Source organism: Prinia subflava, chromosome 3 (assembly GCF_021018805.1).
Source record: "Prinia subflava isolate CZ2003 ecotype Zambia chromosome 3, Cam_Psub_1.2, whole genome shotgun sequence".
In the NCBI taxonomy this organism is placed as follows: domain Eukaryota; kingdom Metazoa; phylum Chordata; class Aves; order Passeriformes; family Cisticolidae; genus Prinia; species Prinia subflava.
In genome coordinates this window covers 98,745,752-98,773,136 of record NC_086249.1, presented here as the reverse complement: position 1 = coordinate 98,773,136, position 27,385 = coordinate 98,745,752, and the positions used below count along the sequence as shown (strand labels likewise).

General features: G+C 35.6%; 2 protein-coding genes across 3 annotated transcripts in view; one reads left to right on the top strand and one right to left on the bottom strand.

The window, feature by feature from the left end:
* PRRG1 (proline rich and Gla domain 1) overlaps window positions 1-27,385 on the bottom strand; it is a 531,308-nt gene that overhangs the window by 184,084 nt on the left and 319,839 nt on the right. The gene's annotated exons all lie outside the window — the stretch shown is intronic.
* The window catches only part of CFAP47 (cilia and flagella associated protein 47), a 270,139-nt gene that overhangs the window by 113,963 nt on the left and 128,791 nt on the right, over window positions 1-27,385 (top strand). For both annotated transcript variants that reach the window (XM_063393003.1, XM_063393002.1), the window contains exons 46-49: window positions 7,628-7,824; window positions 11,347-11,490; window positions 11,980-12,153; window positions 20,635-20,746. In XM_063393003.1, the coding sequence (XP_063249073.1) occupies window positions 7,628-7,824; window positions 11,347-11,490; window positions 11,980-12,153; window positions 20,635-20,746 (627 nt within the window). The remainder of the gene's footprint in view (window positions 1-7,627; window positions 7,825-11,346; window positions 11,491-11,979; window positions 12,154-20,634; window positions 20,747-27,385) is intronic.

Sequence of the window (27,385 nt, the reverse complement as noted above, 5' to 3'; positions counted from 1 at the left end):
TGGATCTAAAACAATACGTTTCCAAGATTGAAAACTTTTGGCAAGTGTTGTTAATTCATGATTGGAGAGTCATCAGAAAGGGAGTCCTTAGGAACCAGTAGTTATTGCACAATGTTAACTACATTTCCTTAATTTGAAAGATCATACAAAGACTTTGTTGAGTTAGGAATGACACAGATTTTGTGAAAAAAGTTAGTGGGAACTCTTACATAGTTATAAGCTATGAATTTTAGTGCAAGCAGATATGTAATTCTATATTTGGAACAGAGTCTGCCTGTTAAACCATTTAATATGTAAGAGGATGATGTCACACACCATGGTGGTTGTTCACCTTTGTCTCCAATGGGATCTTTAAGAGCTTTAGTTTCTCTCTATCATCAGAAGTAGCCTGGGAAATAGTTCAGTCCCCATATATAGCTCAGGAGAAAGGTAATTGACAGTAAAACTGCAATGCCTCACTAACCAAAAAATGGTAGATTGAACATTCAGAAAGTCATGTTAGGCATAATTGAAATATGTTGCCACATTGAAATATGTGGCCTTTTTCTTAGAGGAGTGTTATGAAAGAATGAACAGGATAAAATGTCAAGTAAGATTAAAGCAATGGCTCCAAATTTTAGCCACAGAGAAGTAGCATTCAAAACCAGCTCCCTGCTTCACCAAACTAACCAGTTTCTTCTAAAGCTGAAAACATAATAAACTTAGAATAGAGAGCTTTTATGGCTCAGAGTTGTAACTTGAGTTGTAATTTACTTGCCAGTGTCACTGACTTTGTAATGCATATGTATGTTTATAATCTCTATATTTATGTAAGATTTCCTGCCATGTAGTCTTATTTTACATAACTGTATCCGTGTAAATGAGCATGCTCTTCCTGCAGGTAAGGACGGTGTTTGGTAAGTCAGAGCTATTGCATTATCTCTGTTGAATAGCTTTTATAAGCTTTTTTTCTGCTGAATATTTGCTGGTCCTGAATATTTGCTGGTCCTGTCCACCAGCACAATACTCACTGTGGTTAGGAAAGAAGGAAATAACTGTGGATTTTTTCACAGCAGAACTGTGAAAACCAGTGCAAAAATCAGTGCTATTTGTCTTTTCAGCAATTAATTAGCTGAAAATCAGCTTCAACTAAGTTTTAACTAAGCAGAACAACTTCTTAGGCAGTTGGGTTTCTTTGAACAACATGGGTTTTATGCTAAATAATATTACATATCAAAGATGAAATAACCTGGGTAGAAAGAGGAGGAAGGGCTTTGCTTTGCAGTGATGTCTCTCAAAATGTTTGAGAAATCTGCAAAGCAGCAGAGTACCTATCTCACAGCATGAACTAAAGCTGTCAGCCTTGCTTCCCACTCCATGTTTTTCTGATATCAGCCCCATTGTTCTTTCATCAAAGGATTTGTTGTAAAATTTTGAAAAACAAGGATCCTTGAATGCATAACTGAAGAGATACAGTGCAGGTATTGAAAAGTGCTGTTACTGTGTTACGAAGGAGAACATAATGCTGGAACACCCAGTTCTTGTTCCACAGTTTAGACAGGAGATTGCAAATGAGGAAGGGTTCAGCCAAGTTCTGTAGTAATTTTCAAGGTCTTGAAAGATTGAATACCTTGATGACTCTGTTATCTCTGAGGGAAAGGAGTTCCTTTCAGGTTACCTGTGATTATTTAAAAAGGAAAAATACGTCTGACTGTGAAAACTGTTAAGTTCTCTATGCAGAAAGCACAGCACTTCCCACATAAGACAGAGATTTGTAATGAAACAATTTATGATGCCTGTAAAATTATGTGAATGAGAGGTTTATCAAATATGAACAAACTCAAGAGAAACAAAAATCTTTCTACCACTCAGTCTTTTAAAAAAGAAAGTGGAAGCTTTCCTAAGATACACACTTTTGCTCCTATTGTCAGGTTATGCCTTAATATAAGAATTATTTGGTGAAATTCTAATGCTTAGAGAAACATCCAATAACATGTGTTTTGGAAGTAAATAAGGATTTATGCCAGAATTAGGAAATTCTGGAATTTTCTGGAATAGGCTATGCCTTTGTGCATTGCAACATGACAGTGACAATTGCTTTGAGTAATGGAAACATAAAAGTTCCTGAGACAGAGGACCTCACAGAGCTGCCTGTGACAGTTCATCAATACTGCAGCATCAAAGTACTTTATAAGAAGGGCTTCCTGTTTATTTGGTGTTCTTTTTGCAGACTGTTTTTTTTGTTTGCAATCTTCTGCCTTGAAACGACTTCAGATTACTGCTTGTGCTATTAGCAGGAAACCTGATAGCAATACCCTTGCACTAGACATTTTTTAAAGAAAAGAAAATATATGGGAGTAAGAGATTGATAGCAATAGCTGTTCTAAACATTGCAGCAGCACACATCAGTACCAGCATGTCAATACCTTATTTTATATCTTTTAACAATAACCAAATCCCAGCATGAAATGATAAATACACAAATATATTCCATCAGTAATGACAGATCTGTGCAGTTCTATAAGGTAAATGGTAGATTTTAATTTTCAAATGGATATGCACCTAAGCAAGTGTGTCCTGATAAGCACTTTCTGTATTTTATTAGCATGTGCATTATTGAACTTTTCTAAGGCAAGCATGCACTGGCAATGCTTTTTGTCATTCCATATAGTTTAGGATTTTTCCTATGTTTATAAAAATAAATAGGAAAAACCCAGGTATGAATATAAAACTAAAACTTTTTTTTTTTTTTTTAATGTCTGGGTTGTACTATTTCATATCAAAATTGTCCATAAATAAAACTCGCAATTCATTTTCAATGAAAAAACGTTGTTCCACCTTGCTGTCTAATTTAGATTCAGTATCAAAAGCTAATATTAGAGTTCTGTTGCCTCTTCCTACAGGATTTGACAATGTTGGCTCCCTGCTGTTACATTTACAAGGAATATCCAAGAAGAATTCTCTTGTTTTTCTTACCCACCCCACCCCCCCTTTCTACCCAGTGAATGATGAAAAAATTTTTCTACAGAACTATCAGAAATTGTTAGACATTTTCTACTTTCTTAATAATTGTTCCTACAGTTAATTTATTCAGATTGTTCTGACTTCTTTGTGGCTTCTGGTAAAGCAACTACTGATTTAGTTTTTTCTCTTTTTTAAAAAAAGAAAAACTTTCCTCAGAGAAATCTAGATTGCAAAAAGAAAGGAACTGCAGAAATCTCTAGCTAACTCTGATATCTTTTCAATATAAGCCTTCATTACTAATTATGCATTAACTTCATATTTTGCAGTAAGTGATTAAAAGACTTGATTTTGATCCTCTCTCCATGTAATATTTCCTTATGCATTCAGTGCAGTCTTTGTAGTCGTTCTGAGCTCTCTTCCTGGTTTGTAGGAACTTTTGTTTGGTCTTCCAGTCACAAAGAATCAGTTTTGAAATTTTTTTGAGTGTGTTTTTTAGAGAGACCTTAGCTCTGACCTTGCGTTTTTAGATCAAGAGTCTTTGAATTATTACTCTATTTTATCAGTGTAATTCTGTATAATTTGTCTAATCCCTTTCAGCAGGGGCTGTTCATCAAATGGCTTAAAAAACACCTTCATGTCATGGCACTTAAAGATGTGTAAAGTAAACTTGGCAGCATTGCCCACTGGTGTGTAGGGACTACTTGTTTCTAAATTGCCTGTGAGTATTTTTCATAAATATTAGGGGCAATGATTATTAAACAAGCAGCCCCTACAAGTACTTTATTGTAGTGCCACACAGCTCCTCACTGGCTTCTGAATGACACACAAACACAGCTGCTGAGTATTCATGACAAGACATTGGAAAAAGTGTCTCCCATTTTCATTTTTAGATCAATTAGGAAAAACCTGCTTTCATTCTCTTTTCCCCAGTAGGTAGTCTTTTCTGATTAAGTGTATTTAACTTTTCATTTCGATATAGAATGGTATACTGGATTTAAACGGAAAAAGGAACAAATAACCAGTTAGTAAGTTTTTTAGAAAGTCTTCTAAAATCTGTTTGATTAAGATAAAGTGAAAGGAAATCATAAACAAACACACACAGTGGTAGCAAAAAATTTCAAAACTTCAGCACTCAATAGGGGATATCTAAGAGTTGTTGCTTTTTCAAGACTGCTGAGTTGAGTGATGTTCTAATTCAGATGAGCCCATTTGAAGATCTAATCTATAAGCAGAAGAATCTCGACTCTTAATTATGGTTGCTTATTTAGTCTCTGGGAGTCTATATCTGCAAATTCAGTCTTGAGGTTAATTTAACCAGTTGCTTGTGACCCATCTGTAGTGTCAGAGACTGAGATAAGTTCAGTGAGAAATTTAGCTTTGAAATTCTGAATAGATAGAATCACCATTGCTGAACAAACGCTAATATAATGTGCAAGTATTGGATGAACTGCTGAAGGCCCATACTTTCCTAGCTTCACAAATTATGACAACAGATTATGGTGTGGAAGAGTAGCATTTCTATTTTTACTCATTTCATCCTCCCACAATTTGTAATAAGGCTAAACAGTAATTACTAAGGGCCGTTATTACTACCTTACAGAATATGCTTTTTTCTTACATTTTAATGTCAAAACAACTGTCATTACTTTCCTTTGAAAGGTACTGTTTGTAGGCTAATGCAGTTAGAGGACTTACTTTGAATTCAGGCATTCACTAAAAATGATGAGTTGTAAGATTTTTAAGAACCAGAGGACATGAACTTTGTTAGTTTTGATGATCAGGTTGTGTTTTGCAATAAATAAATGGCACAAAATGCCAGGCAGTTGCCAGAGGAGATGGCCAGTGCCTGTGTTCTGTAATTTAGTTTTCCAACAGTGTATGGTACAATTGCACACTAAACATTTACTTTTTGCAAATACCCCTGTTTTGACAACTGTCTCACAACAAAACCCAGAATGATCAAATGAATGTTTCCTGTAGGCATTTGTCAGACATAAATCTAGAAAATAAAACTGCCAGCTTATTTCATATGGAATGCTTCCCTGTCAAACAATAAAAATCCTGTGTAGGGATGGAAACTATAGCAAACCCCTGTATTGCTCTGCCTGACTTTTCACTGCTGGAGAAATGCTTGCAGCCTCATTGTCTTTGATGGATGCAGACTCTGCTTCCTGCTACATGGGAATTAAATAAATGATACCCATGGCTTGCTGTTGACACTCTTGTCCCAGAAATTGTTAAGTAAGCCTATTGTGGTCCCATGGATTATGTTCATCAAGTCTTTGAATATATCCCTAAATTAATCTTTGTTGAGTATCTTATGAGACTCAGAGAACAAAACATGCTAAACTGAGACATTTTTAAGCCCAGTTTACTTAATGTTATTTAAAAAACATTTTGCAGGGAAAAAAGTCAATCTCCACCTATAATTTGAAGGCAAATGATTTCTATGGTTACTTTGATTTTGGAGGATCCATGTATTGCTGCAGAAGATACTTATCATGACATTGAATAAATGTAACCATTTTACTTGCTTTCCTTTTGATTCATTGTAATTGAGCATAATATTTAAGTTACACAACTGACTTATTGTAAGATGTATTTTCTAAATGCATAAGAAACAATTTTTTTCACTAAAGTAATGCCCTGCTAAATATTATAATTATGAAATGTACTTTTCATGGTTTTTCTTTCTTAAATTTTTCTATAGGAAGCATTTCTGTCTGAAAATATGCATTTCAAATATAGGTCCAGCTCAGGGAAAAATAACCCTAGTTATTAGTAATAAGATTTCCATTTAGTGCAAGAAAGTAAAACTCACACAGAACTATATTGGATCTTTCAGTGCACAGTATTATCTTTCTTCAAATGCAATTTAAACATTTACTTGAGCTTGAAATTGAAGTATTTAAAATGTGTAATGTTTTCTTTAAATTTAAAGAAAATATTTTGTTTCAACATCCTAAAATAATTCTTGTGGACAGGGATGGTACTAATGAATTGAAGAATGGAAAATAATTTCATTCCTTGCATAACTGACAAACTCAGGTTACTTCTGTGGAAGATAGCCCATGGGGATAATAATTCAGTGCTAAAATAGGACATATTTGTAATAATTAAAAAATTACCAGGCCATTAATCTTGTCTTTAAAAGAGAACAAACTGATTATTTCAGAGCAGGTTGAACCTGAGATGCAATTTATAATCTTTCAGATAGTCTAGTAATGTTGAAGGATGAATAATGTCACTCTGTATGATTTATCTCTTGAACTTGAGCTTTTATTTTGGAAAAAACATAGTGATTGACATGGTGATGAGATAAGGCCACAAGTGAACTCCAGCTGGGTGTTCATTTTAAGAGAGGTGAGACCTCAGTACATGAGGAGCACCACTGGGCAGAAGGGAATGAGCAGAGTTGTGAATGAGAACTGACTGTACTTTCAAAATTCAGTTGTTGTCATTGAAGATATCAGAATATTTGAATCCAGTTGTCATGCATCATTGTGGTGCACCCCCACACCCCAGCAGATGATTCCATATTAGGAAAAGAGTTTGAGTTTCACCCCTGGATTTTGAAGGAAGAGGAACCAGAAACTTCAATGGACCTCAAGACCAGGAGCTGTTTCTATTGGGCAGCTTGCCAAAAAACCCTCCTAGATCGTAGAATAGTTAAAAAAGACCACAAAGTCACTCGAGGCTTTTTGGGGTGTCTTAGCAGGTGCACTGTGCACAGCTTTAACTCTTTTGTTCTGTATAGTTTGGTTTTTTCTCTTTAATTAAAACCTTTTGCTTTTTCAAAACACACCTGATCATGCTGTCTTGCTAATTATTATTAAGCTATTTGTGGGTGGTTGCTGGTCAACCCTCAGAGCTCAAAACACCTTTGTGGGGCCCCATGCAGAATTGTATCAACGCATACCATCAGAAAAGAAGCCAAATGATGGAGAAAAGGGAAAATTCCACAAGACTTTGTCTGGTGTTCCCCATTAGAGAGAATTGCATTGTTTGGAGTTTCATCTGTAAGGTTCTGTTGTGTCATTATGTTGTCTCTGACATTCCTGATCATCTTTTTCCAGCTTTAGGCATTGATTTCTAACTTTGGAAAACAGTAAAGAGAATCAGTCTTTGTTACATGTAAAACTACAGTTTTTACAGCTGCAGTCTTCATGTGGTTTTTCAGGTTTCTTAGAGATTCTTGGGACCGAGGAACTCTTTATGGCCATCACTGGAGTTCCTCATGTGCCTTCTACTGATATATATCAGTATATATATAGTATATATATATATACTATCACTGATATCTCTGGTGGTAGCTGTTGACAAAAGAGTAGTAGCTTCTGTAGACTTTTAAAATATTTACAGAAATTCATATATGTTAAATTCTTCTAGGTTTAAGAGATATTTTAAAATACCTCTTTCTGTACACTGCTAAAATCAATAGAAAATACTGTTTACATGCTTCAATATACCATTTTTAGGAAGCTGACTTATATGGTAACTTACATGTTATGTTGACTAACTTATATGGTAACTTATATGTTGTTTCTTGGAAATTTTTTCATCTACTGCTGGGGAGACTTTCCTACAATTAATTGGAAACCTCTTCAGATTCTGTTTGTGAATTCAATGTTCCTGAAAAGCTTTACAACACTACAATTTTTTTTTTGTTTTGATTTCTTTTCAGGTGGAACTGAAACAGTTGAGTTCCCTATAAAATTCAGTTCTAAGTATCCTGGTTGCTTCCACTGTCAGATTGTTCTGAGGTCATCCTGTGATATTCGTGTCTATGAGGTTGAATGTGTGGTGAATGCACACCAGGCTGATGCACAGCTCGAATTTGTCACTCCAGCTTACCAGGCAGTGACTCAGGAAATTCCAATTGTAAGTTCACTCTACTACTGCTACGTAAACTGAGATTGGATTTAAAAAAATGGATTTCGGGTCAATACTGTTCAAATTTACAGTCCTGAAATGCATGTAAATACTGACTTGAGTATTAATTCTCAAAGTCCATGTTGTAGATAGTATAAAACCTGTTGGGAAAAATAATTTACTTCAAGTTGATTATTAAATTGATGGGCTTAATTTTGATGTTTTTCTTCTGAATATTTAATATTTTTCTGAGTATTTAATAATGTAATCACAATGAAAGGGAAAAAATAGCTATTTAATACAGAGAATAAATACACTATTTCTGAAGAAAAAAAAAAAAGGAGAGATGCTGAGGAATAAAATAGAAGAACTAGATTACATACAGTTAAAAAAATGTGGTAAGCATAGCTAGTATGTCCTGTACAGTTTTATCATATCTACTTTGTTTATGAAACCCTTGGCACATGAGAAGTAAGACCAGAGAGAGAAGATGGATGCAATATCCTCTCTCTCAGAAAATTATTCGTCAAATTTTCAAGAACTTAAATAAATCAAACAAACAAACAAACAAACAAAGACAAATTACAGGGAAGGAACTTAAGCTGTGAGAGAAGGAACAAAGATTCTTTAAGAGATAGAACCAGTAAAATATTTCTTGAGATCTGAACTAAAGCTTGGTGTATGTACTTTTGATTGTAGAGCCACTAAGGAATACTAGTGAGCTAATTTATAGAGAAATTATTCTGAGATTTTATAGTCCATAGAGTGGGGGCAGATTCAAACAATAAGACTGAACATCTGGGGAAAGACCACACTGAATGCTCTGTCAAATATTGAGAGTAGACAAGGAACTAGTACATAGAAAAAAAAAAGAAAATTTAAGGAAACCATATTACAGTGCTATGTCTTCCTGCACACAAGTTTTAAGATGTTAATAACTTATGTGTTAAACATTGTTATTTTTGAATGTAACATTAGCCTAGAAACAACTGGTACATAACACAGAACGATACAGGGAATTTCTACCTTGTTTAAACCGTTTCTAAACAGGTCTGCTTTATTGTTCTGAGGGATTTTTTTTCACTTTAGAGTGTTCATTTTTTAGGAGTTAAATACTTTACATTTCTATATACACTCATACTAGTTGGAGCTTCTCCATCTACCAGAAATTTTCCCATATTTTTATATTTTTATTAGCAGTATTGTATTTGTCATTTAAATTTTCTTAAATATTCTGTGGAAAAAGAAATGCACATTGTGGAACTGACGATCCAGTTATCCAATCTGCTAAAATTAATTTCTTGAACCAAATATTCAGTGCTCAAAGCACTTTTTACAAGCACAGGCAAACTAACAGTCATAACGTGTGTTAGGTGGAACACTTTATAAATGGAGCAAATTAAATGGTCAGCTGGTTTGCTTAAAGCCATGCAGTGAATTAATGACAGAAACAGACTAAGAACCCAGCTCAGGTCTGTGATTAGTTTCTTTTGGAGTTTCCATAATTTCCTCAAGCATGAGATGAATGTAACTGTTCCATCTCTGCCTTTCAGACTCTGCAGGTACAGGTCCAATACAATTATTTTGTACCTTGGGTTGAACCACCTAAAATCCTGTGTGGAGATTCTGACTCCCTTAACATCAATTGTGTTTAAATTAATTCACTTGACAGGCTTTGGATGAGATTTTGCATTACACAGATATCCTATAGGAATTAGACGATTAATTAATTAAAGCCATTAATAAACCAGTATAAGGGAGTAGAATTTAACACATATTTTGTTTATGGTTGTCCTTAATATCTTTCTTTAGAATACACTTTTAGACAAATTAATACTGTGTTAGAAGGATTTGTTACAGAAGAATTTCACAATGACCATTTTTAACAACTGCATTTCTCCAGATGACAAGTTTTTGTGTTAGAGATTAAGAAGAAATATTTGTGTTACATATTCATGGAATCATCACTACTGTGGATAAAGGGAACATCTGATACCAACTGTACTAGGAGTCACTGAAAATAAAACAACTTAAGCACCCAAATTTTCATGGTCTTCCCCTAGAACCTAGACCAGTCCTGATGATGTTTTTTCCTCTATCCCAACTTTTAAAATGTTAGATTAGCAGAGAGTGATGACCTGCCAGTTTTATACCTGGCCAGCTGGTTTTCAAAAGGATAAAGCTTTTCTTGGTATTGTGGAGATAAAAAAGCATGATAATAAAAACAAACTTTTGTTGTCTTTTTTTCCCTTTCATTTTATCCTTGGCATGAGGACATCATACTTTTTTCTTTTGTGTTTTCTACCAGACATGGTGTCATTGTTATTACAGAATTGGAAACATGGTGATAGAAGTTTTTTGTAAAACTGAGACACTGCACAAACCTCAACATTCCACAGAGGCATGTCCTCAACTACTGGCAAATTTAACAGCTAACACTGAAGCATTAATCATACATATTAATTAAACCTTAGATAGGTGGTACTGCAGGTGTGGGTAGCTCTGGGTTAGCTCTGATGACCACATCTTCTTTGTTTCTGAGACTTTGATAACAGAAACAAAGACTGAAGTATCATCTACATTCCCTGAAATCCATTCTTTATCTCTGATGTGTGTATACAATTTTCCATGGATGAAGACCTTTATAGGTCAAAAGATTACCTCCTCTTTTCATTGATCAGATGAGATTAATCCTCTCTATTTGACAAGGCATGAGTTAGCTCGTGAGTGACAGTTTATTTTATCTTTCAGATGAGTGTTATTTTTTTTTCCAGGCTGGGTGTTTGGTCATCTGTTTTTTTCAAATAGTAGGAGGCTGAATATCATTACTTTAGGTTTTTTTAGGCAGCCTCTAAACGTGTATTGTGAAATCTCTCACTTTTGGCCATAATCAAGCAGTCTTGTGATACATCTGGATGCAAGATAAACATGTTTTTTAAACAGCTCAGGCTCATATTGCCCAGGATAGGCATTCTTTAAAGTAGTTTAGTCTCTTGAAAGACCAGATTCTGAGAACACAGGACTGTAAATTCTCCTTTGGAGATGGAGTTCTCAATTCATAAGACTGATCCTGTAACATTGCCTCCAAATGAGGCAATATATTCCAGCACTGCACATCTGTCACTTGAAAGGGTGCACCAAGATTTCCTACAGATGGATTAGGAACAGAATTTTGGCAAGCATTAAACAGCACCATAAAGATACTTGTAAATGTTTATCATGATACTTACAAATTCCATCTTGACCATTAGCTAGATCATGCTCATGTTCTTCTAATGAGTATTCCTGCTGACAGTATTGCTACTGAAAGTAGGGGTTCTGTACCTCTGGCTGCCAGGAATAATAGATTTATTATTAGCTTGTTTCATTTTTAAAGTACACTGCTTTTATTCTTCCCAAAGGCACTCTGAGCCAGCACTTGAAGCAAATGAGTGCTGTGCTCTGATTTGGTGATAGCTGCAAGTGAAAGCTGAAATACCCATTAAAAAATTTAAATGCATAATCTAATTTACATCCTTGGTTTTCTTTCAGAGTAACATATCCAATGAGGACTGGAGGTTTGAAGCAGTTTTGGAAGGACGGTGTTTTTATGGCCCTCCAGTAATAGATGTGCCTGTAGGTCAAACAGTTCAATATCCTCTCACATTCAAGCCAGTTGCTGAGAGTGTAATAATGGTAAGAGAGAAATCAGTTTCAACATTGAAAAGGATGCTTTCACCAATAAAATTATCACCAGTTCCCTATCATGAAAGTGTTTAGAGAGTTGCTAATATTAAAGCATCTGCTTGAGAGAAGGGGAGGATAAGATTTACTACTATCTGAAGTAAAAACACAAATGAACTAACTTTGTAAACTTTAGGATTAGGTGTGATAGATTTCCCCACCACATATTCTCATGTCTTCTTTATTTAATTTTCCATTATATTCTTCAATTCTATTTGTTTCTATGAAATCCTTCAACCCTACAGTTACTCTGTAAAAATTCCGAACTTCTATCACAAAAATATACATTGTATTTCTGAACTTAAATACTTATATTAAGTCATATTTCATTACCTAAATAATTAGGTAGTATTTCTCATTGCATGCCTAGATCTCTCTCTTTGTCAGCCAAAGAGGACTTGTACACTAATTAAACTTTTTTTTTCTCCTTCTTTGTCATAGGGAAGGCTTATTCTGAGAAATGTTACAGCTAGAACTCAGAACATCTTTAGTCTAAAGGGAATAGGGAAGAAACCTCTGCCTCAGGATTCCATTGTGGTAGAGTGCCAAGTGGGAAAGGTCACTCATAAAATCTTATGGGTGCACAATTATACCAAGAAGATGTTAAACTACAAGGTAATTTTTTTGTAAAAATGTGACAAATATTTTTCTGTCCAATGACTGATACATTATGTTTTACAGTAGCAACAATTACTGTAATTGCAGATACACTCCTGAAAATTCATGTATCCATGAGAAAAGTTTCTATAGTTCATACCATATGGATATGTTTATGGTCAGGAAATCTGTGAGATAATGTATGCTTTTACTGTATGCTTGATGGGAAAAGAGATTTCTTTGTGTTTTAGTCTGGTCTCTGAGGGGACACTTATACACTTGTTCCCTGTCTATTTGCTAATCTTTTATTTCCAATGATTTGAAACCTGTGGCCAACTCCTTCATTTTTGAAATCAGAGAAGGGGCCTGAGAATTACTGGGTTCCTAAAATCTTCATAAAATATTGAATATTACAAGAAAAGGACAAGAATTATTACCCTACTAAGGGAAGGATTGCAGCATGAGCTCACTATACATGAATTTCTCATGGCCCAGTGGCCTGGCCCAGTCGCTGTCTATTGCCCAGCTGTTGTTTCAGCAATGCTGGAGGAAGTTGGGAACAGGGTGTTTGCCAATAGAAAAGAAAATTCAGAGGTAATCACTGGAGTTGTTGAAAGGCAATGGATCACTGAGAAGGTTAATACAAATTGTTAAGAAATACAGTTTGATTGATTTCCTTGCTCAATAATGTATTTTTCCTATTAAATATAATAATTTTTTCATATTTTCCATTAACTATATTTTATACCTGTGTTTACACAAACACATTTTCCTATTTAAAACCACTGTTGTAGTATTGAAATAGCATAATTTTTCTACTATTTATCTTGGTGTATGTTTAATTTGAAAGTGATAAAACTCTTTCTGTAGCATTCCTCACCTTCTGTAGCTACGTATTGGATCTCATGTCCTGTGCCAGCAGAGGCAGAAGGTGCCTGAGGGCAATGAAGGTGAAATTCTTTTCTTCTCAGCTGCAGAGAAGTTCCTGAGCAGGAACATCTCTGACCTTGCTCAAGAAAATCCATATTTGTGACTTTATCATGGCATATAAATCTAGAGTAGATGGCATCCAGACATTATGGCCATGCAGTGTTTGCCAGGATGGCTCCATCTGTCGAAGCAATGCAGGGGAGTGCCAGCTAAAAATTGTCAGCATATGTAAATATATATATTTAGTTTTTCTTTTGTGGAAGGGTTGAAAATGGGACAACGTTCATGCTAGAAGATAAAATCCGACTATCTGACTAGTGTGGACTTGCAAACTGAGTGATTTTTTTACCTGCCTTGGTGCCAGTAGGTCCAAATGCTGCTTTATTCAAATTGAAAGGTAATGGTAATGAATGATTTGACCATATGATATAAAGAAAGATCATGTACATACCAGCAGCAGTTTTCTATTAAGTAATGATAATTCATGCCAATGTGAAATCCACCCTTGGATGTCTTCTTGCTACTCTCCAGTTTTCCAGGTTTCCACTCCTACAGGTCAGTCTGGATTTAGTAAACTTCGTATCTCACAGAAAGGTCCAGGTTCATATTCCTATTTTTTGGCTCATTATCATCACCCAAAACAAAGTAAGAAATTAATTTTTTGGGCATCAGCAGCTTTGACATTTTTGTTTTCAACAGTCTTAGTTTTTTAGATAGGAATGCATTTGCATTTCTAATATATTTGTACTTTTATCTCTGGAAGAAGTGAATGTTTTTGGCAGCAGAACTATTTTTCTGCTTTCCTATTTTGTGGGAACCTAATTTCTTTTGTGCCAATGAGTGAAAGGTACAGAAATAACAAACTTCAAAATGAATACATTAAAATTATTAATTGTATGTATTTTTCAGAAATACTGCATTAAATGAATTTATGACAACTGTAACTATTCCAGGGTGATCTGGAATAGTGTCTAACTGTGTCAGTCTTCCAGTGTCTGACTGAACTTTGACCTCCTTGAGGGTGTTCTCTGGACCCTGAAATCTGGTTTTGGTTGGTTTTGTGCTGTGTGGGGGTTTTGTGCTTTTTTCATCACTGAAACACTGCTTGTCAGTCCAGCTGTGAGTGCTCTTTTTGCTCTGGGACCTTTGGGAGAGAAATAGTAAGGTCAGCTATTTCATGCATGTATGGATATAATAAATTATTCAGGGTGAATAATGCATTTTCTCCATGCGAGGTTCTTACCTAGAAGCAGTTCCAGAACAGTTGTTGGAGCAAGGTGGGCTGGAATTGCTGGAAAAGGCAAAAAGCTGTTTACAAAGCCTGCTGGAGCCTTGAAGCTGTGCCCTCCACAAAAGCAAACATTATTAATCACTTCCAGCACTCTCCAGCAGATGTCAGGTAGTGTCTTCTGCTATTGGGGTGAGCAGAGATCATCTGCTTGCTCTTATTTCCAAAACGGTCTGCCTATAAATTAGGATTTAATCACTAAATCCAGAACATGATCACAAGTATCTGTAGTTATTAGGAGAATGCAGAAAACCTCCTCTAAGAGGGAATGGTGACCCACAGCCTTGGAAATGCCAAATAAACTTTATTTACTCAGATGTATATAGCACAAAGACCAGCAGGAAAATAATAAATGATTCTGATTTTGTTGCTGTTATTAATTCCATGTTGCCTGATTGCTGTAATATTTGAATAGTCTGTGCTGAAGCAGAGCATTGCTTTTGTCTTTGTTGCTGTTTCCCTTGGGGGAAGTTGCTGGCAGCCCAATAACTCCTCCTCCTATTTAATCCAGCATCTTTGACAGTTTTCTGTATTGTGCTGTAGCTAAGTTGGTGATTAGGTAGAAGAAATATTATCAGTCTTGGCAGACAGAGCAAAGATCATCCAAAAAGTAATAGTTTGGGATGTGTTTTTGATGGGATCTTTTGTAATTTTGTAGGCTAATGAATATCTTCATTATTGAATTGGTTGGTTGACATGCCCCATACACCCTCCACTGCTGGAATATATGCACCATATGAAGTAATTTCTCTTAGATTAACTGGGACACACATGATATTAAGAAAAAAACCCACAGAATAATTTCATTTACTGAAGTAATAAAGCTCAACCTATATCAAGATTAGTATGAGATGTGCCCGTAGCTGACAAACATCATAATTTACAGGCACGTCCACAAACAATTTACTGCCCAATGAACACTTAGCAATAAGTAATTTAGCTGAACTAATACTTGGGTAATTTTGCCTTGAGGTCTAAATTTAGCATCACTATTCCATTTTAATAACTGAACATATTAAACTATAAACTTAGGAAAAAACCTCATTTTATTAAAAAATACAATTACATTATATGTATATGCCGCTCTGTTTCTCATATTTGCTGTATTTTTCTAATAGCCTAAGCCAAAATGAGGGTACTACTGCAAAAATGACTATTTAAAATGAAATTTAAGCTCTGGAAGGAGGAAGAGGGAAATAATCCTTGCCTTTACTGCATAAAGACAGCCTTTTTCCAGCTGAATAATGTTTTTTCCTTTTCAATCATATACAGAGGGTTTATGCCTGGGGAAGTAATAATTTTTGTATTTGTGTTTGATTGTCTGTGCAACCATTAGTGTGGATCTAGAGCTGGGGAGGGAAGAAGTGCCTTGGCAATTCAGTGGAGGTCATGTGCATCACTCCATCAATCTACCTTTAAAATGTCTAAGCAAAACCCTTTCAGTGCTCACAAAGCTTTCCATGATTAAAAAGACAATTTCCATAAATTCCCTTGAAAAATGTGAATGGTTTTATGAATTCTTTTCTACTGATTGATGTGTAAACCTTAGGGAACTGCTGCCACTCTGCTCTTGGTGGTTGGTTCTAGGGGATCTTACAACAAATAGTCTTCCTTGTGATTAGCTTACTCCTGGATATGAAAAAAAAAATCACAACAGAATTCATAAAGTATTTGTGAATATATAACATCATAATGTCCTTCTCTGATGATGAATTAATAGAAGGTGACTGCAGTGTAAATGGATTTTCGTGTCTGTAAAATTCCATTCAATTCCTCCTACACGGGAAGGAAGTGTAAAGCATTTCTATGAAAATTCAATCTCGCAGTCTCATGACAAAACTTTTAATGCAATTTTCATGTTTATTTATAAAAATCTTTGTCTACTAGATATAAATAATTGTCTGATGTGTTGATGGCTCCTTCTAATGATACCTTTGATAGAAACTTTAGCTATAAAGGTGCCTAATTCTTTCAAGGCATGGTTTTGCAATAAAAATCTAAAACTGTGCAACTGTTTTTCTCATTGCTGTTCAAAATAGATGTCATTAAAGTAAACTCTCTGGGGGACTCTCAAGATCCAGTTAAATTACCTTTCAGGCATTAGGTTATACAAACTGTTAGTATTGTATAAAATTGTAGAATAAATACATAATGAAAAAAAATGAAATCCCCTGTTTTCCATTATGTTTACCTCTATTCTCTATGTATCCATTTTGAGTTTTTACAATGTCACCAAGACAATGACATGAAGGCTGGGTATTTGTAACAAATACCTCAAAGTAATAAAATTATGTACCATAAATCTTTAATGAGGGGCTTCCTTGTTCAGCTTAACTCTTGTTTGATAATGAATCTTGAGATTTTCTGAGAATAAATTCTGTGTAAGTGCAGTAACCTGATTGCTCAAGGTCAAGTTTATATTCTTTAACCCAATTTCAATTCCTTTGGCTTCCACTGTATCTACCAGAACTTCTATAACAGGGGTTCTTTTCACTAAAGAAAAAGCAATCTTCGTAGCAATAATGAATGGTTCAAAGGCCTACAGAATTTAAGAATAACTGCAGTTGTTGCCAGGTGTTTTTTTGATGACTACTCAAATTTCTAGATCAGTTAAGGGCATAGGAAGGTCTTAGGTCAGATTTGTTTCTTGAAATGTGTTAGTGGTCTTGACAGGTGGCCTGGTTTAGGAACAAATCTGGATTATGTAGCGTCCTTCATTGTGCAGAACTCCAGATTGCTGCTGAACAGGCAGGAATTTGGGGAATATCCTCAGTGCAATGCAAAGATGTTTTACTTCAGTGTGGTAACATGCTGGTGGCAAAATGAGAGTGATTGCAAGAATTAAATGTGTTCCTAGTGACTCAGGAATCTGGAAAGTTTGCACTGAAAGGTGGATGAAGGACAATAATGGGGGAGTTTTTGGAAAAACTGCCATTCCTGAGAATTTTGTAGAATCTAGATCTCAGATTGATCAGTGACTCCCACAGATCCAGTTCTGGCCTAGGGTCAAAGAGCATTAATTTTTGCTAAGCAGAGCCTCTCAATATTGTTAAACAGACCTGAGAAATAAATTTCAAATGGAAACCTTGAACCTATTACTACCTTTGTTATACTAAGAGACAATGGAGTTCAAGTATATTTGATCATACTCTTACATCCATTCACCACTTTGCCTTGAAGTTTTTGACTTATGCTTTTTTGGTTATTCAACTTTGGAAAAGTTACTGTAATTTTGAAGTTTGGTTTTCCGTTTCTGTTCTTGTTAAATAGCCATATTACAGTTCTGCAGAATGAGATTTCAAACCAGTGACTGATAAGTTAGTTTTAAATTGCAGCATTTTATACACTCCATTTATACTTTCTGACTCTGTGTAAATAATGACTTGATATATCAGACAGTGGAGAATACTATAATTTAAAAAATCCTTGGGTATAGATTGATTTAAGCAAATGTTCTGCAGGGTCACAACGATAACTTTAATAATAATTTACATTTTGGCTCCATAGTGTTATTTTGCAATTCTGGTTTCCTCGGTGGTGGTGAAGTGATGCAACACATTTTAAGAAACTGCAATTATTTATGGCTGATAAATTTTGTGTGTTCCTCAGTGTGTATTTGCAGCTCTGCCTGTTTCTCTCAGTATAAATACTGTGTAAGTTCATATCTCTGCAACCCCACCCTTGGTGTGGATTCTCATTAATCTGCCTGTAATTGTTCATCATTCTCTTGTTGCACATCAGGACAGAAGCTGCTTCTCCCAGGCTGCTTCTCTCACTATCTGGAAGAAGTAATTCCATATCTTGACTCATTTTGAACAGCTTGTAAATCAATATTTTTTGTTGTTGTGGATGATAAAAGCACCTATGCCCTATTTTCTTCCTTCAAATGTATTTGCTCAACAATAGTGATCCATAGAAGATTTTGTTAGGCATATTAAAGTACCTTCAGGAACTCAGTGTTGTAGATTATGATAGGGTATAAGGTTATTCAGTGCTACTTTTGTGACTAAATTTGTGTCCTGTTATTACATATAATCCTCATAAAAATGCATTCTAATAAAAAATAGCTCTCTCTCTGATATTGAGAAGAAAGTTAACTTAAAGCTTACTGTGTATAAATTCTTTTGTTGCTTCACTCAAAGCTTTCCTCTAAATTTACAACATCTTTCCAACTACTTACTGTTATAAAAATCTGCAAATTTTGGGCTTTCTTCTATGTGTACTTTTAAATTCTCTGGCTTTTTCACTTTTTGAGTATTCCTGGATGTCTTGTTATTTTGTGATAGACCTGCAGTTTAGCAGAGACATGTTATACACCATTATGCCATATTAGAATCCCAAATATCTGTGGACAAACGAGAATGGTTCTTGGTAGGAATTCTGATATGAGGATAAATTGCCTGTGTGCATGGGCAAGCATGGACATGCACTTTTAGTATCCACTTGTCATCTGAGGTTGATCATTTAATTAGTCTTAGTAACAGAGCTGATAAATCACATGGCCATTGGAGCAGGACAAAGTTCTATTTAAGGAACACGAGAGGTGCCTGGTGAGTGATGTCTGCCACAGCCATAAACCTTCTCAGGAGCCTGGGAGCAGGAGACTGCATTGTTGTGACCACTGCTTGGGGATTGGCTAAGCTGTGAATAACTTAAATAACAGAGACAAACAGGGTTGGTGAATGAATGGGGTCATTCCTTAATGGTATTTGTGTTCTAGCTCTGGAATAGAGAGCAACATGAGGAGTATGAGTTTAATGATGCAGCTGGAAAGGTGGCAGCAGTCTGAGGTCAGCATCAGATATATACAAGTTTTAGTGAGCATCTGATCTCAAAAGTTTTAATCTGATGCAGGACAGGGAAGGGAGAATTCCTTCATGTCTCTTGATACAGGATCTGGATTCAAACATTGAAACAGTGGCTGTGTGCGTACTGACATCATTTCATTGCTTATAATCAACCGTTTCCTATTTTGTAACAGAGTCACTTCCTTAGGATTGAAAAATTCATTTTAAAATGATTTCACTTCTATTACTCTATTACTCTATTTCAGAGTTCACTACTCTGAAAAAGTGTCCAAATTTTCTCTTGAATGACTGAAAATCACTCTTCCAGTCCATATTTACTCATCAGTAATCCATTGGCATTTCATGATTATAGTCAACCATGCCAGTACTGTTCCTTTTACTTTGACATCTTTTCGTAGAAACTTGTCTGGAATGACCAGTCTTTGATAGAAATTGTATTACCCTACCCTTCTGCTTTTTACCCAGTTTAAATGAATCACATTTATCCTACTTTTGCTTCTGTCTCTGTGTTACTTTTTCCTTAAATAGAAATCTCATTTTAACTAATCTTATTTCTATCCCTAGTAATTTGCTGTCATTTCTGTTATCCTAGCTGTGTTTTTAGATACTTATCCTTTACTTTTGTGTACATTCATTGTAAACTGAAATTGAATAGTCCATAAAGGTAGGAGGGTGGCTAATTTATTGTTTATATTTTAATAAATGAATCTTCCACATCTTCAGTGTGTAACAGCCCCACCTTTCCTACTTAAAGATTTTTTTTTCCATTTTTTTTTTCTCCAAGTGCCAATTCAACAAGACTTTTCATCCATCTCTTTTTAACCTTTTTTTTCCTCTTGCCAAAGTAGTTTTCTTCCTATTCTTTCTTGTTGCTGGACTTTTAATGTTTAGTTTGAAATAGAGATTTATTGGGGAAGAGGAAGCCTGTGGCTTTACAGGTTTTCTTCCTCTGTTACTCAGAATAGAAATTCCGGATTTAGAAGAACAAGCACCTGAAAATGGAATTACAGTAATATAAATACCACAGAGAAGGAATGCCTTATAGGCAATGATTGTCTGTATCAGAAGAAAAGATGATTTAAGAATTGGCTTCTTTTCTACAGAAAATATTAAGTAAATATATTTACTTAATAAAATGAATGTGCATCTAATGCTGTTAATATTGCACAAGAAATCTTTGTAGAATGTGGGGATCCACTTGGATGCTTGACAGGCCAGCTCTGCCTGGGGATGCCTCAGACCTGAACACCTCTTCCACTGATGCCCTTTCCTGGCTTTTTGTGCTTGATATGAGCTGCACGTACCAGCACTTCTCTTACAGTGTGTGTTCTTTCATTTGCATAAAATTTAGGACTTACTGATACCGTATTTTCTACTCTCTAAAGCAGGTAGAATGGATAATGTCTTGATGGTGTTCTTGCAACAATTAATTGCTTTTGATGAGTTTTCCTCTTTGTGATTTGTCTTCCCCAGGTGTATTCCAATCTCTCAATGCTGAGTGGTGCCCCTGATCTGGATGTCAACCCAGAGGACACTGCTGCTTACACTTTGACTATATCTCCCTGCAGACGAGGAGTCTTTCAAGGTACCATTTAGAACTAAAAAATACAAAATATCCCTAAAATTTAGCATGTTAAATCTGTTCATACCTAACGCTTGCATTTGTCTGCATAACCTTTCTTCTGGAAGTAAGGTTATCACTACTGGTGATTCAGGTTTTTAAGCTGGCTCATATTTTTATTTTTAAAGGTATCTTACTGCTAAATATGTGGTCAGGTTCTTCAAAAATGCCAGCATATGAACAACTCTATGCATTTAATTGGTCGCATGAAAATTGACTAAATAGGAAGTAGTGATTTTTGAATTATCACCAAGTTTGTGGATCAAAATTTAATTTTCCAAAACTTGTTGAATTCCTTTAGTTATGTTAGCACTACTAGAACCAAAGGTGTAATGACAGAGACCAGAATTTGATTTTTGCCCTAATTAATGTTCAATTTGTTGACCACAAGGCAAGAGTACATAAATAGAATGCAGTGAACTGGGTTCTTTCTTTGACATATGTAGAGGCTAGGGAGATCTAAAATTAATTGTACATAATTTGCATCCATCCATGTTTATAATGGTATTCTTATGATACAATAGCAAAACTCTTGATTGTTTTAACCAATGTCAGCATTCCATAATTAATGTTTTGTCTTCATTTTCTTTTTTAATAACAATTCAGATTTCATAATTTTTAAATCTTTGGTAATGGTTGTAAAATCCATGTTGCTCCTTGTTTACCTCATAATGTGAGAAGCATGATTTTGAGAATTAAATTGTACTTTGAGTCTTTGTCTTCCCTGTAGGGTAAGCATGGTAGAAACTCTCAGCAAAGTACAAAGGTGTTGGGAGGGAATTATGGAAACAGAAGAGACCAATCTAAAGGAATTTAATAGCACTCAGGAAAAGATTTTAACTTCTTAAACAAAAGGTTTCCTGATATAGAAAATGGATAAATCCCTTAATACAAAATGCTTAGTGTGTGTAGTTTTAACTTTGTGTGTTCCTAACTCCAAACACTTGATTCTGCTGCATTCTTGGACAATTGAGATTAATGACAGCTGTTTTCTCAGCATTAAAAACCGATTAAGTCTTGTCCCTGAGGATGTCAAACTACTTTGCTCCTTTGGCCACTTTGTTTTTAGTACCTGATATGTAAAATGTAACTAATAATGCCATCTCAATTCACAAGTGATTTGTGCAAAGAAATTAATACTTGTAACAAGGCTTGGCCTGGTGCCATTGGAAGACTTCAGTGCCCTGATCTGTAGCCCTGGAAAAAAAAAACCACACTCTATGAATAGGAATCAGCTTTCAATGAAATTGTAACCATCAAAAATGTGCACCAGGAAATATTGAGGATGTAGTTTATTTTAACATGTCTTTTTTTTAAGCATTAAAGATTTAGCAATAGTCTCTTCTTCTGCCTTAGAAAATCCCAAGTTCTTTTATATATAATGAAAGTTTCAGTAGAAGAGGCTCCAAGGGATCTATCATACAGCAAATTAATACCAGGTGATAAAAGCCATGCCTTCAAAGGGACACAGATGGCATGTTCAGATCTACATCTCCAATGTTCTCTCATTCCCTTGACTTCTATCACAATGGTTTCCATTATGTTTTGAAGTGTTTTATGTTCACTGAGTGCAAAAAGAGAGAACAGTCAGTTTCTCTAACCTAAAAAAAAGTTACTGGTTCAAATGCTGGGAAGCCACATCTGCCCTTTTTCTCAGAAAAGTTCATTTATTTTACACTTTAAAATAACTTGATAGAAGGCTAAAGTTATCTTTGGAAAAGGACAGGGCCCAGTTATCTACAATCCACCCCCTGGCTCAGGGCTTGCTTTAATCACTACTTCAGGGAATCGTGTTCATCCTTCCCCTGGAACACAGACAGGTTTGTCTCTCACAGAAATACGTGCACAGTCTCCAATCACTCTGTTGCTGCAGCAGGGAGAAAGGTGCAGGGAAGAGAGGCCACTCTCACAGGTCTGAAAAGCAGCACCTGATTTTGGTGTCTGATGTTAGGTTTGATGTAAACCTAACTACCACGTGTTCTGTCTAAGGTAACGTGTTAGGAAGTGCTTTCTTTGGGGCTTCAAGGAGAATGAAAGTCTGTCTGCTTCAGACTGTGAAAGGCTGGGAAGTCATATTTGTTCTCCAGAGCAGAATATCCAGGTCCTGAGAAACTTCAATGTCAAAGATAAAAAAAAATATATATATATTAAAAAAATATATAATATAATAAAATGCACATATATAAAAATATATTATATATATATGTGTGTTTGTATATACATATATATAAAATATATATATATATATATATGCATTTTTGACTGTCAGGATCTTTCAACAGCCAGCCTGAATCTTGAGGATCACCGGTAAGATGTAGGTGATTCAAGTGGGAATTAGGCAATACTCAGGAACCTTAATCCTTTCTGTGTTCAAGATACTACAAGGAAAGTATAATTTGAACATTTGCACTCCCCCCTAAGGAAAAAAAAAAGAAAAAAAGAAAAAACTGCTGAATTTGTTTAGAAGGAATCAAATAATTCATGGGCTGAACAGTTCAAATGACTAAAAATAAAAAACAGTGCTCCAAAGCTGTCTGCAGAGGGAGTAAATTTTATCCTGCAAGGAAAAGAAGAAGAACTATTTTGATACCTAGCTGAAGATTCTGTCATAGTGCTGATGAATAATTTGAAGTCTAGAACTTCCTAACTTGCAAGTGTAAAACTTTGTAGCCTTGGTGTTCTAATACTGTTTTTGTCATATTCAAATGAATTCTAGTAAAAGAACTTTTACCTTGTAAGTTGTTGTACTGAGCAAATGGTTTGCATTTTTCATTTACTTTCAAAGTCCTTTTATTTCCAAAATGATATAGCTGCAAAATTATGCTGCTTTTGCTTTCTGTCTTGCTGTTTTATGGTTGCTAAGCTAAAAATGGGCCCAGTTATTTTCTAAAGCCCATTTGGAAGCACTCCAATAGACGGCTAATATTACATGCTTCAGCTAGTTTGTAGGTGTATGACAGCTTTAACACAGAAATAATAGCAAATAAACACATCAAAAAAGCTTCTGTCACTACATAAAATTCTTCAGCAGTCTGTTTTCTGAGTAATTGAGCAATTTTCTTTAGGTTTGATAAAGCATCTTCTACAGATTGCATTATATTTTATCAAATTTTTATTTCTGCTTTCCACAGAATAGACCAGAATTTTTCCAGAATACAGCAAAACTCATAATGCTTGAATATGTCTTGTGCAAAAAACCCACACACCTTTCATAGTCAGTACCCTTTTATTCATACAACTCCCTAGCATTTGGAAAGGAGCTTTCTAACTTTATGTCTTGTCTTTCATTAATTTTTAACTAAATCTCTGTCCAGTAGGCAGTGCTTTTCCATGCTGCTTAGAAACTTAAATTGAGGAAAAAAGGCAGCATGTTCCAGGCCTGTCAGGTGCAGCTGTAGGACAGATGTAGTGAGGTGGTGAAGATCATGCTAATACCTTCTGGCCTGTAAATGAGTTGATTGAACTTGTTGGTTTATCATTATTATTTATTCAACACTGTCATTAAGAAAAAAAAAGTCTGTCTTTGCTGGACTTCTGCAAATTGATCTGCTGATCACTGTATTTTCAATGGAATCATGTACACCCATGAGGGAGAAAGATTATCTTTGTAGTTTCTTGTAGCCTGTGCTGAATTTTCAGCACCTGCCTGTTTGTTTTGAGCACTTCCTCTTCACCTGCATCACCCTGACAAATTGAGTCTGATTCACTGGAAGCCAAGAAAAAGCTTGAAGGCTCTTCTGGTTCCTTGATTATTGTGAATGGCACTACTGGATCACCAGAGTGCACGGGAGGAGCTGCTGGTACGGCCCAGCAAGATGATCCCTGGCACACACCTTCCATCCATCCACCCATCCATCCATCCATCCATCCATCCCTCCATCCCTCCATCCCTCCATCCCTCCATCCCTCCGTCCATCCCTCCGTCCATCCCTCCGTCCATCCATCCTCCATCCCTCCATCCACCCCTCCGTCCATCCCTCCATTCATCCATCCATCCATCCATCCCTCCCTCCATCCCTCCATCCATCCCTCCATCCATCCCTCCATCCATCCCTCCATCCATCCCTCCATCCATCCCTCCATCCATCCATCCATCCATCCATCCATCCATCCATCCATCCATCCATCCATCCATCCATCCCTCCATCCATCCATCCATCCATCCATCCATCCATCCATCCGTCCATCCCTCTGTCCATCCCTCCATCCATCCATCCATCCATCCATCCAACCCTCCATCCCTCCATCCCTCCATCCCTCCATCCCTCCCTCCATCCCTCCATCCCTCCATCCATCCATCCACCCATCCACCCATCCATCCCTCCATCCATCCATCCATCCATCCATCCATCCATCCATCCCTCCATCCATCCATCCATCCATCCATCCATCCATCCATCCATCCATCCATCCATCCCTCCGTCCATCCCTCCGTCCATCCATCCATCCATCCATCCATCCCAGTACAGCTGGAGCTGCAAGCTGGAGCTCTTGCCCTTCCATAGTGTGATTTCATTGTTACATGAAGAAGAGGCAATGAGAATTAAAAATAAAACAATTCCCCCCTTCATTAAATGCTACAAAGCCATATACGTATGATAGCTGACAGCAGGATTTGCCACTTGCTCATTTATCCTTCGTATGAGTCTAAAGCTTATTGTCTTTTTTTTTCATTGTTGTAGGGAGCAACTCATTTAATCCTAGTATACCAATGGGTAGTAGGATTTACAGAAACTCCTTAGAATTTACATGTCTCATCATAGAGATTTTCCTAGGAAAAATCGAGTTTATAAAGTTTTGTACTAACCTACAGAAATTTTTTTTTGTCAATAGAAAAACTGTAAGAACACAATTAGGCCAAATAGCTACATAAATTACATGCATCTGGTTAATTTATCTTATTTCTTCTTTGGAACTTTTCTGTGGCAGCAATTATACATAGATTTCATTGGCCAGAAAAAAACAGGAAAAGATAAAAACCCCTCCTCCTACTCCCAAGACCTTATTAAGTTCATGTTGGTATATTTAAATTACAAGCCAAATGTTTCTATATCTTTTCAGATTAGTGTGATGAATTCTGTGGCCGTATAGCCTTCTGTTCTTTTTTTTTTCCAGTTAAAATATTGGGATATTGTGGACTTCTATCATCTCTCTGTAGCAGAAAGTAATCATGCACACTATGTATCTTTCAAATATTCCATTTAAGTTATAAAGAAAGAAAAGCATTGAGCATTTCTTGCTTTCCTAATTGTATTCATGGATACAGGGGGTGTGTAGTATATAGCCAATGAGTCAGTCTAATATGGGGTGTTGTAATTACAATTTTATTGAGAAATAAAACAGCCTGCCCCCTTTTAAAAGGATGCATCTTCTCTGAAGCAATAGAAGGCAAGGCTTTGCTATTAATATGTTGACTGTAGTTGTATAAAATGTTTCAACATAGACTACTAAAGCTAGAAAATATGTAATGATGTTGGACCAACAAAGCTTTTAAAGAAATGATATGTCAGCAAAAAAATCTCCTCAATTTATGTAAATTTTAATTATTAATTTTCAGTATCATTCTAGAAATACTTTTATTATTGTTTTTACAAGTTTAGGATCATATATGCAAGTTTAGTGTATTATATATATGCAAAAGGACAGCTAAGGAGTCTTGTTTTCTAAAACAGATGATGATGGCATAATTCTGTGGCCAGTTGCATCAGTGGGAATTTTATCTGTGGGATGTAGGGGAAGTCTGCTTTGCCCTTGAATGTATGCTTTAAAAATTGTCAGCCATGACGTTTTGGCAAGTTACTGATGTGTAATGTGTGACAGAGAAGTCAGAACTGAGCAGCTGGATTAAAAAAAACAAAACCAAAATCCCAAACATTGAGGACTGTTGTGCATGAATAATTATAATTTATCAGTTGTTTTGTAGCATCAATAATGAAAAGTGAGATGCATCAGTAAGTAAAAGTTCTGTAAGATGACTCTGCATTCACAGCCTAAAGACCAGAACTTTCTCTGCCAAAGCTCTTTAAAATCATAGAAGCCAAGCTCAGCAAAACCACGTGAAAAATGTAAAATTGCTTTTTGTATTTGTTATTTGAAATCTGTCATTTTTGGTGCAGTGTTTCTGCACATTTCCAATGTATTATTTATGACTTCATAGAGCACAAAGTACTTTTGATTACTCTTCATTGTATAAAACTCTTTTTCCCATCCTGCATAACACCTCTTGACAGGAATATTTTTGTAGCCCATAATTAGAATAAATTAATGTATTTATGTATAATCTGCTAGCTTAGGATCCAGTAGGGGTCAGTGGGTTGCACCATTTACTCCCAAACCAGGAGAGTATTCTAATTAGGAATACTTCTGTTCTGCCTTGATTTATAGACTCAAGTCATGCAGATCATACTATGTACTGTTCTCACTGATAAGGATTCTGCATTTTAGATTTGACATGAAATTAATACACTTTTTTCTTTTGTTATTTGCAGTTCTTGCCAGCAATGATTTTCTTTTATTTTCCCCTAATAAAAATTCAAATAGCTTTGAGCACTAGTAGATACTTTGATGCCCGTGAAAATTATGAAAGACAATTTATTAATATTT